Raw genomic sequence first — 10,572 nt, 5'->3', positions numbered from 1 at the left:
CCCTCAGAGGCTAGGAGAGGGCATCAGATTCCCTAGTGCCCTCAGAGGCTAGGAGAGGGCATCAGATTGCCTAGAGTTGAAGTTAGATCATTGTGAGGGCCGTTTGGGTGCTGGGTATTGAACCTGGGTCTTCTGGGAGAGCAACTATATGTTCTCAACTGCTGAGCTGAGCCATCTCTCCAGCTCCTACAGAGTCTGTTGAGAAGAAGAAAAGACCCAAAGAATTAAAACAAAACAAAAAAAAAAAAAAAAAAAAAACATATAAATCTGTTATGAGTTGAGTAGTTTGCCCTCAAATATCTTGATACTCTTACCTGGAATGCGAATATGACCCGAGGTAGTACACTTTTTATAATTTCTTGCTAAATCCAAGGATGTGGGAGAAGTCAGTATCATGCAGAACCAAGAATAGTGACCTCTGCCTTTGTTGGTGGCAGATGCCCTGTCTGAATCCTTTAGTTTGTTTCTCTGGTCTGCAAGCCACAGACTGTTTCTCATGTAGGTCCTGGCTCAAGGCTGGTACTCAGCAATGATCGCAGAGAAGCAAAGAGAGCCAGGCCTTCGCTTTTTGTCTGATGCCAGAAAGCCTGGAGCTTGAAACACGGACACTTCAAGGGTGTCTCACCCTTAGCTGGGAGTGGGGCCCATAACCCCAGCTCTGGGGAGAAGGGCATTTGGGAGTAAGGGTAGAGACAGGAGAATAGATAGCTGGGGCTTGTTGGCCAACAGCGTAACTGAAAAAAACAAATGAGAAGCCCTAGGTTCAATGACAGCCTGTATGTATCTTAAGTTACAAGAAGGAGAGCCATAGGTGAAGGCATAGGATTTGCCCTTCCCATGTGTGTATACCACACACACACACACACACACACACACACACACACACACACACGCATGCACACACGCACCTGCACGCATACTTTCTTCCTCTTTAAATCTTGGTTATAAGAGGAAGAAGGAAAATGCCACAGACCCAAGCATCCGTCTGCCTTCCTGGAGGAAGCCCTCCTGGTTGAGACCATGTCTTCTCTCTCTAGCATTTCTCCAGGACAAGTGTCTCTCTGGCATTCCATGCTGCTAGAGAGCAGAGCACAGCCACCTTTCCCCCTTTCCTTTCATTCTTTTGTTTGAGACAGAGTCTTGCTCTGGGTAGCCCATGTTGCCCTTAACATTGTGATTCTCTGGCCTTCCTCAGCCTCTTAACTGCTGGTTGAAGGTAGGGAGGTAGGCTGCCGCTCTTGGCTTTCCCCTGATTTTTAAAGGGGAAATCAGGATAGAGCTACGGGGTCCCAACTGGAAAGACACATTTTCCTCTCTATTAGCATTTCTGCAAGTGTTTTTCTCAAAAATGTCCTTGAGGAAAAACAATAACCTCACAGAAGAAAACCACCAACAGTAAACACTGTCATATAATAGTTTGAATAGGCATAAGTGCTTTAAAATGAGCTGCTGGAAATAATTATCCCATCTGTGCATTTTATAGTAAATGACTTACAGAAAAACCAGCAGCATGCTGCATGTCCTTTAGCACTCTGTGGCTCGTGAGGAAGGCCTGGGATTTGGACATTGAGAGAGACTAATGGTTCTTATTGGGTCTCGTATCCCACCCCACCCCCACCCCCAATACTGAAGATTTGAATCCAAGACTTCACACATGCTCTCACATGAATCTTACATTAAAAACTGTCTTGAAATGATCTCTTTAGTTTTAATGTAAGTCTAAGAAGAGTAGACAAACGGGTAAGATGAAGAATCCAAGACCTCACTCAGTTGCGGCCTTTCTCTGTGTTCTCAGGCCAGTAGGCCATCCTTTCTAAATGCCAGTTTGGAATGCTTTGGTGTCTTACACAAAAATAAGAAAAAAGGGGATAGAGAGAAGGGTGAAGAGCCCAGGGAAAGTGTGGGCCTGGGGTCTGTGCCCTGGGGAAAGCTGGTGGAAACTCCTGCTGGTGATGGCAGTAGCTGAAGCTATTAGAAACTCATGGAAGGGCTGTGGAGATGGCTTAGTCAGTAAGGTTCTTTCACACAAGCATGGGGATCTGAGTTTGATCTCCCCAACCCTGCATGAAAATTCTAGGTGTAGAGGTACATGCTTCTGTAATCCCAGCACCCGGAAAGCCAAGAAGGAAGATCCCTGAAATCACCAACCAACCATCCTATTGGGTGAGTCCCAGGTCAATCACCAACCAACCATCCTATTGGGTAAGTCCCAGGTCAATCACCAACCAACCACCCTATTGGGTGAGTCCCAGGTCAGAGAAAGACCTTGTCTCATAAAACAAGGTGAGGTTGTCTACTGGCCTTCACAAACACGACACATGCAGATCTGTAAACACACATGCACACACATAGACACACACACACACACACACACACACACAGAGAATAGAAAGAAAACTCATGAAGGAGTCACGATGAAGCTTAAAGATAATGTACTTTTTAGCTTGTGCCAGGGTGCTAGGTAGCTACCCTCTCCAAAAGAAAAACAAAAATAGAGACAATCTAACAAGAATTGATGATATTGATATTTCTCTGATACCAACTCTTTTTATATAGCTAGTGGCCTCCATCCCCCACCGCCCCTGCATAATTCCCTTAAAAACTGATCGGTTAAAGTTGACCATGTGAAGGCCTTGTGTGAGTGGGGTTTCAGGTTGTGTGGAAACTGAGGATCACATTGCCTTTCCATATGGATGCTCATCTGGTCCTGAACAGAAACAGCCCCCATCGAAGCATGGGTTTGGAGCCAGATGTGACCATGGGGATTTCTGAAAAACTGCACAAATCTTAGAGAGGGTTTTTTGTTTTCCACATAACATAAAACAAAAAGCTGGGGGGAACTCTCACATAGGTTCCAGGATGGTGGGAGACTCAACTGGTCCCTAAGTAAAATAACTTTCCAGACTGCCTGAGTTTGATGGCAAATGTGTGGAGCTTTTGCAACAAAACTCACCTTGTTCCAGTTTCACAGATGACTCTGAGGCTGTGTTATTGTCCACGATGAAGACCCTAGAGAGTAAATCAGTAAGAGGCATGGTGAAGGTCTTGCCTGTGGAGCTCACAGCCGCACCTTTGCCTTTCTGGATCACCCCCACCCCCCCATCTTGTCAATCTCTTCTGAGCTTACTTTTTGTACAGTACAGTAAGCCGATCATTAACTATTGATCCGGTTTGTATTGACTTAACTGAAGCCCTCCAGATCTTAACTCCAACTAGCTCTACCATCGCCCATCCCCATTAAATTATCCTCAGAGCTTGTTCTGAAACCAACGAGTCCATTGTGATATTAGCCCCTTGTCTCTACAGCCAGCAAGCCACTAGTGAAAGGGTACAGTCTGCATGTCCATCGCAGAGCTAAGTGTGAACAGATAGCAGTGAATCCAACAGTCCATGGCTTCATGCTCATGGCATTGTTAGTGTCTTCAGAGACAGATTTTTGATGATTACTCAGATAAATTAGTTAAGGAGTCAGTTAGCGTTGTGATGTGTATGATGAAGTAGAGGAAAACCAGAGGGTGTAACAGAACTCTTTCTGAATCTATGTGTTCAGGGAAGGCAAAGGAAGCATTCACCTCAGTACTTGCGTGTGTGGGGGCTGGGTTCCCCAGCCTCACCATCTTAAATCCCTTTGAAATTGTTTTGTACCCTGCTGAGCGTAGTGCCCTCCATGGTGGTGTTCCTTGTGTCCCCTCCCCTTGAATCAGTCTTGCGGATCAAGGCCATGAGTGTACACACCATGAACAAGAGGAGAGTCTAGTATATTGCAGTGAGTGTGCATGCGAGGATGTGGAGTGCGCGGGCAGGGGGATTTCACTACGTACTGACGATGTAGATTGCTGTTGCTGTGTCACTGCAGGCTGTACCTGCTCAAGCACAGTGTGGTCACAGCTGTTGCCAGGGTAGGGTTGGTAACAGTTGTTCCCTTTGGATTCTGCTTTCAAAGCTGATGAAACCTGACTAGTTCCGGGCGTGTGGCAGGAGAGGGAAAAAGGGGCTTAACAGCCTCCCCAGCTTCCACAGAGACAAGGATGCTGTCAGCAGACACAGCTAATTGTCAGGCTTGCCCTTTCAGGAGCATAAGCTCTTCACAAAGCTTGGTCTAAAGTCAACATCAGGTCCTCAGAGTGAGAGACCTTTGTTGTGGAAGTATAATGCTAGCCTCTAGGTGACCTGTTCTTAGAACCTCAGGGCATCTTTTTTTTTTTTTTTTTTAACGACAAGCTGAAACTAGTGTTATTACTCAGTTGTCTCTTAGCTACTGGTTTCCTAAATGAGTGTATGTTTAACAAATGATTACCCACTAATGTTACATAACCTAAATATTTTAATTATTTATTTCAATTATAGAAGTATTAATTATTTAATTATTCAGTCTATTGATGTAATTATTAATTGATGTTTAATTATGATTATTATGAACAACATATTTAATTAACTATATTTAATATGTTATCTATAGCGTGTGTATGTGATGGAGGCAGAAGAAGAGCTATTTACAGGAGGCTAGATCACTGAAAGAACAGGGAACAAGAAAAGGCCATGGGGAGGAACAGGAGCGAAGCACACTGGCGTACATGATGAAAATGTCCTCAGAAAGCCTAGTGTTTTTTAAAAAAAAAGCTTCCTCAGTTTGAATACAGTCAGCTTGAAAAAAAAAGTGTTCAGTCTTCCTGATTATGTAGAGCATTGGTGTGTGTGTGTGTGTGTGTGTGTGTGTGTGTGTGTGTGTGTGTGTATGTGTATCAAGAAGTGCCACTGTGGGTTCTCCAATCACACCTAATCTAGATTCAGCTCTAGGTTAAGGCAAAACTGTATAAACCTGCTATAAACTTTCCAAAGCCCAAAGTGACAAGAGAGCAGTCCTTACTGCAGGTTGACTTTCGTCACATCCTCAGAAACAGAAACTGTCCAGGTTGTCTGGAAGACCGGGCTGCTTAGGGATGTCAAGTTATAATAAACACTGCCATCGTTGCACTTCTCATGTTTTCCAGCCCAGGTACCCACTGGGGTGTTCTCCTTCATTGCTTTCAGGATCACAGCACTGACTGAATCATTCACAGGGACCATCACTAGGAGGAAAGGGGATGAGGAAGCAGTTAACATGAGCCAAGTGAAACCAAGGTGGTGTGTAAGCAAGGGAAACCTCAGAGTGTGGATGGCATGCGCCTGCTTCTGCAAAAGAAAGTACAGAGATCCTAACTGGGGACCCAGTGTGTCATACGCAGGACCATGAGTTCACAAGCTTAAAGCCTGCCTGGGCTATAGATGATTTTAATATTCATCTTTATGCTTGTTTTTTCCCCCAAATAGTCTACAGTGAAAGGCAGCTTGAGCCTGACCACCCTTTGGCCCTGGCTTTGTTACAGGGGAACAGATCCTAATAGTGAAGAGCTAAACTTCTCCTGAAAGAGTTTGGAGGTCTCCTAGGAAATGCTCCAGGAATACAAGGGAGTAATATTGCTAAGTAAAACCAGAGGCCTGCTCCTGACCCCAGAAATGCTGATCCTCTGGTTATTGAAGGTGGGGGTTAGGAAGGACAGGGGTTTGACTAGGTCTGAGCCACTGAGGTCAGAGACACAGGGTCCTAATCCAAGGACCAAATTACCTCTTAGGGTTTTTCTCCACTAAGGAGTCTAAGACCCAACCTACCTGCACTTACAGGGGACCTTGCTGATTAATTTCAACATGAGGACATTTTAGTGTGTCTGGTTTTCTCCCCCCTCCCCCCCCAAGAAGAGCCTGCATGAGTAAATTCCTCAATGTTGGGCCATTTCCGTCATCTGAAACTCCTTCCAAAGCAAAGTGATTGGATCTGGTAGCAGGTCGGACAGTCTTGGATCTGCATCCTGGCTCTGGTACTTAGGAGCATGACAGGCCACCTCTGCTTTCTGGCTTCTTCTTGCTCAGTGGCTACTGCACACAATTTGTGTATTTTGAAACAGATCTCATCCTAAGCTGGATTCAAATGTAACTGAGGATGACCTTGAACTCCTGATTCTCTCTCTTGTGTATAGACAGTGCAGGTATACATTGCCACACCTGGTTTATAAAATGCAGAACACGGAACCTATAACTTGGTATGTGCCAGGCAAGTGTTCTACTAATTAAGCTACATCTCTGACCGCTACACATTTTTTTTTAAGTTCCTTCTTTGTGCTTGCCATAGCTCTGGGTCTGAGAAATAGCATTATCCTTCACAGTAAAGGCTCCTGTTAAGATTAAAGAAATGATACTAACATTTGTGGTTTATATCAGACAAACTGTGATTGTCATCACTAATATAAGCACATTGTTTTTCCTCTCCCTGGTTTGCTTTGCCGAGAAAGTCAGCTGACCCTAATCCCACATGTCCTGAGTCACTCAGAGAGGAGGTGACTTTTGTCTCACATCTCTGCATGGTGGTGTGTGGCGGAAGGTGATGCACAGTGGTGTCATCTAGATATCCAGCAATCCTCTTAGCTCTCCAACTGTTTTCTCCAGTTCCTTTTCTGCTTCCCCTTTCACTGTGGGCTCAGCCTTCCTTCCTTCCTTCCTCCTTCCCTCCCTTCCCTTCCTCCCTCCCTTCCTTCCTCTCTCCCTCCCTCCCTCCCTCCCTCCCTTCCTTCCTTCCTTCCTTCTACTTAGAGTCTCTGGATCTATGGCCTCAGTCTTCCTTGGATGCCTTAAAAGACCAGACTTCCTCATTATAACCTGTTACATGGGAAGTATGCCCGTCCACCTAGAGAATCTAACTGCTCCTGCCTTCTCATTCCTGTCTCTTCCTTCGCTGTCAATGATAGCACCCAGCACACTTTCAGGAACCCAAGAGTCTATCTAGCCTCTGACCTTCTACTCTAGGGGCAGCTGCTGTTTCCCACTCCCCCACCCTCGCCCCCAGCTGTTTTGCAAATGCATCTGGCTCCTTCCTATCTGGCCCACACCTGGGCCTGGAGTTTGTTCCCGCCTGGGTGTCTGTCTGGAGCCTTCCTTCCTTGTTAACATTCACCTCATACCAACCTCCACACCCAGATCTTGCTCACATCCCTCCGCTGGACTAACTTACCCTCTTCTCCCCTCATATCTGAAACATTCACACCCTTTCTATAGAATTGAATAGAAATTAGCTAATTATATTTTATGGTTTTATCAGTCAGCATCCAGGCAGCCCAGTGTTTGGCGCCAAACAACTACTTTTGATTGATTCTAATGCCCTGCGTCAGGGCTGGGGTGCACGGTACCTTAGTAGTAGAGCGTTTGTCCAGCATGCTTGACGCTTTGGCTTCTCTCTCTAGCACTTAAAAAAAAATCCTTTATCCAGTGGAACTCACTGTTCTAGAAGCTGGAGAGTTGAGGAAGTAGTAAACTACATCCTTGTCCAGAGAAGTGAACAACGAGGCAGAGGCTGTGCCTCAGTGTAAATATTACAGGCTTCTTTCCTTAACATGTCTGAGGTACCGGTAGGGGTGGGGTGGGGTGGAGTGTGAGCCCTCTGAGACGCTGGCTAAGCTGTGTTGTCTCTAGGGTCTGCCAAGCCATTTATTCGTGGTTTGCTAGCGTTAACTCAATGCTGAAATAAATGGTAAAGGATTTCAAACCAAAGCAAGGGTCCCCGGCCACAGCACTCCGCAAAATTTGTAAAGCCTTCTTTATAATTGTAGGTGTGAAATTTGGCCTTCCTCACCCCCATGGACAGAGGATTTTTGACCCTCAATTTAAAGTACGAGTCAGATTTGCTTCAGAGCTCAAACACATTTTGGGTTGAAATGGAATCTGATAAAGAGCAAAGCTAGCTTAGGCACTCGAGGAAGCTGAGGTCTTTCTCTTTCCCGAGGCTACTGGGACCGCTGCGGTTGCCCTTCCCCCACCTTCCCCCTTTGTCTAGTGTTTTCTCCTTCCTGTCTCCCTCCTTTCAGAAAGGCTCCCACGTCTTCATCTTATCTCTCCCTAGTAGACTTCTCTTTCTCCCATTTCAGCAGCAGGCCCGTCTGTCTCCTGCTGTGCCATCTTACATCAGGGACCTGCAATCGCCCTTGCGGTAATGGATTCATACACATAATCACCTAGTGTTCATCTTGAATTACGGACTTATCTTCCCTGCTCTGATATGAAAAGACCCACTTCCCAAGGGAATGGGACATAGTCCTGTTACAGCAGGAGCATTTGCTTAGTGACAGTCGCCAGGAAACAGGAGAGAGATGAGGAGCAAAGTGGGGAGGTCTTGGTGCAGTGGCTCACCTTCCAGGTTGGGACTCTGCAGGTCACACGCACAGCAGTCACCATAGTGACCTCTGCACAGTTTGCTTAAACTAAGAGAGGAAGGGTGGCATAGGAGCTAAGAAGGCTGGCTGGCTTTTGGCTGAGTTCCTTAGGCTCAAATATTACTTCTGTTACCTTCTAGTGAGTGACCTTGGGTAAAAATTTGACTTCTATATGTTTTCTTTCTTCTCTGGAAAATGGAGGTTAATAATAGCATTTTTCCCTTAGAGCGAAATTCAGCACATAGTTAAGTTGTGTTAGCATTATAATGTGGATATATACTGAGTTCCTCCATTTTCACAGCTCTGTGGCTGGAGCAAGGAGGTGGCATCGGAGGGAGTGGGCAGATGAGAGGGTGCTTGCAGTGAACACCTGGTGACCTGAGTTCGAGTCTCAGACCCACATGGTCGGGGAAGGAGAGAAGCAAATCCGCAAAGCTACCTTCTGGCCTGCGACAGAGCGCCAGGGCAGGCGCACGACTGTGTGCACCCACTCATACACACACTGTAAGGGTGCACACACAATAATAATAAAAACATAAAAAAAAAAATCAACTGAAGTTTAAAAAAATGAGTAGATAAACAAAGCTAGGTAGAAAAGCGTATTTCTTGACTAACAGGTTTGACTAATTAGAAAGTGTTTTTAACTTGTAGGTTTGTTGAATCCCATAAGGGAAAGTTATGAAATACTTTCCAGATACTTCTAAGAAAAAAAACATTAGATTAAGATTGAACAACCAGGACTCAAAGAGCTTCTGCCCTTTGCTGGCAGGGAGTCCCTAGCAAGTCTCTGCCTTTCAGGCCCCTCACATATAAGGTGGGCTACTGATGTCTTTTTCTAGCATACTATGGCTTTTCCCATACGCTAAGCTCAAATCATCCTTCCTGGCGACATTCTGTCAAGTGGATGTAAAAGGGCAGTAGACTTTAAATTCCTCAAAAATAACACAATGTCCCCTAAATGCAGCCATATATTGCTGGAGTGTGATCTGCCTGGGGCTCAGTTTACCCCACCTGCGATTCAGTTATGGACAGGAAACTATAGAAAGAGTCCTCCCGATCCACCCTGTCACCTATCAATCACTGTTTCCCACTTTCCATCACGTCCACCCACACATATGGAACGTCAGAGAGCCTGGTTCACGCTCCACGGAGAACAAAGGGCAGCGAAATGAGTGCCCTTGACTCACCTGTATAGGTTACATTCTCCCCAGAGACCTGAGCCGTAGTGTTGATTCCCAAGTTGTCGGAAGTGTGGACTTTATCAAGGACCGCACAGGATCCATCATCACTGGCAGAGAGGGAAGGGGAAAAGTGCAGAGCCAGGCACAGGAACAGCCCCAGGTGTGGAAGGAAGGAGCTGAGCGCAGGCATGGTCCCGGTCTGTTTAGGTTGCAGGGCCTGGCAGTAGTAACACTAGGTGTGACAGGGCTCCTGTTTATATGCTCTGGGGCTGGAGCTTCTGGGTGAGGTCATGCATGCAAATCGCTCTCCCTCCCTCCTGAAAATACTGCCTCCTGGAATTTGGCCCAAGACATCACCAGGATGAATCACCCAGCCTCCACTTTTGTGACCAACGATCCTTTACCAATTCCAGTTTTGCTCAAGAAGAGGACTGGCCAAATTATTTGACACGGCCTGTCACAGCACCTGCTATCTGGAGAAGTGGGAAAGGCTGATGAGGAGTGCTAAATGCGGAAAGTGGAAGTTCACAGTTGAGTAATTACCACGTAGGTGGTCTGGTTGGAAGGCCCACTTTTCTCTGTCAGAAACTCAGGCATGGGTGTCCTTTTTATCTCAGAACATTGCACAGCTGTTTCTTCTTCCTCTCATGACTTGCCTAAAGCTGGAAAGACTGGATATTTATTTACTTATTTTTAAATTACATTTGTTGATTTTTGTGTGTGGGTCAGGGAGGTGGGAGGAGGTTGCAGAGGCCCCAGTGTGTGTGTGTGTGTGTGTGTGTGTGTGTGTGTGTGTGTGTGTGTGTATGTAACAGGAGGTCAGAGAACAACTTTCAGGTGTGTGTGTGTGTGTGTGTGTGTGTGTGTGTGTGTAGCAGGAGGTCAGAGAACAACTTTCAGGAGTCCTTTCTTTCCTTCCATTACACGGGCCTTTAGGATTGAACGCAGGCTGTTAGATTTATTGGCAAATGTCTTCAGTCACAGCCTGGACACCAGTCCTACTTATTTCTTCTTTAGACAGAAGGTTGAATGCATTCTAGGCTTGCCTTGAGTAAGTTCTCTGTACATGAGGAGAACCTTGAATTTCTTTACATATATATATATATATATATATATATATGTATATATATATATATAATTTATTTAATTTTTGA

At 45.6% G+C, this 10,572-nt stretch overlaps 1 protein-coding gene across 1 annotated transcript in view; it reads right to left on the bottom strand.

Annotated features, from left to right (window-relative positions):
- Positions 1-9,655, bottom strand: part of Plet1 (placenta expressed transcript 1) — an 11,097-nt gene extending 1,442 nt beyond the window's left edge. Inside the window, exons 1-3 of the mRNA XM_031344527.1 lie at positions 9,425-9,655; positions 4,868-5,069; positions 2,954-3,009 (exon numbers count right to left, since the gene is read on the bottom strand). Coding sequence (XP_031200387.1) covers positions 2,954-3,009; positions 4,868-5,069; positions 9,425-9,608 — 442 coding nt within the window. The 5' untranslated portion in view covers positions 9,609-9,655. The remainder of the gene's footprint in view (positions 1-2,953; positions 3,010-4,867; positions 5,070-9,424) is intronic.
- Between the last annotated feature and the right edge of the window lie 917 nt (positions 9,656-10,572).

This window comes from Mastomys coucha, unplaced genomic scaffold (assembly GCF_008632895.1).
Source record: "Mastomys coucha isolate ucsf_1 unplaced genomic scaffold, UCSF_Mcou_1 pScaffold23, whole genome shotgun sequence".
NCBI classification, from domain to species: Eukaryota; Metazoa; Chordata; class Mammalia; order Rodentia; family Muridae; genus Mastomys; species Mastomys coucha.
Note: the sequence above shows the minus strand (reverse complement) of the source record. Positions and strands in the feature narration are given on the sequence as shown.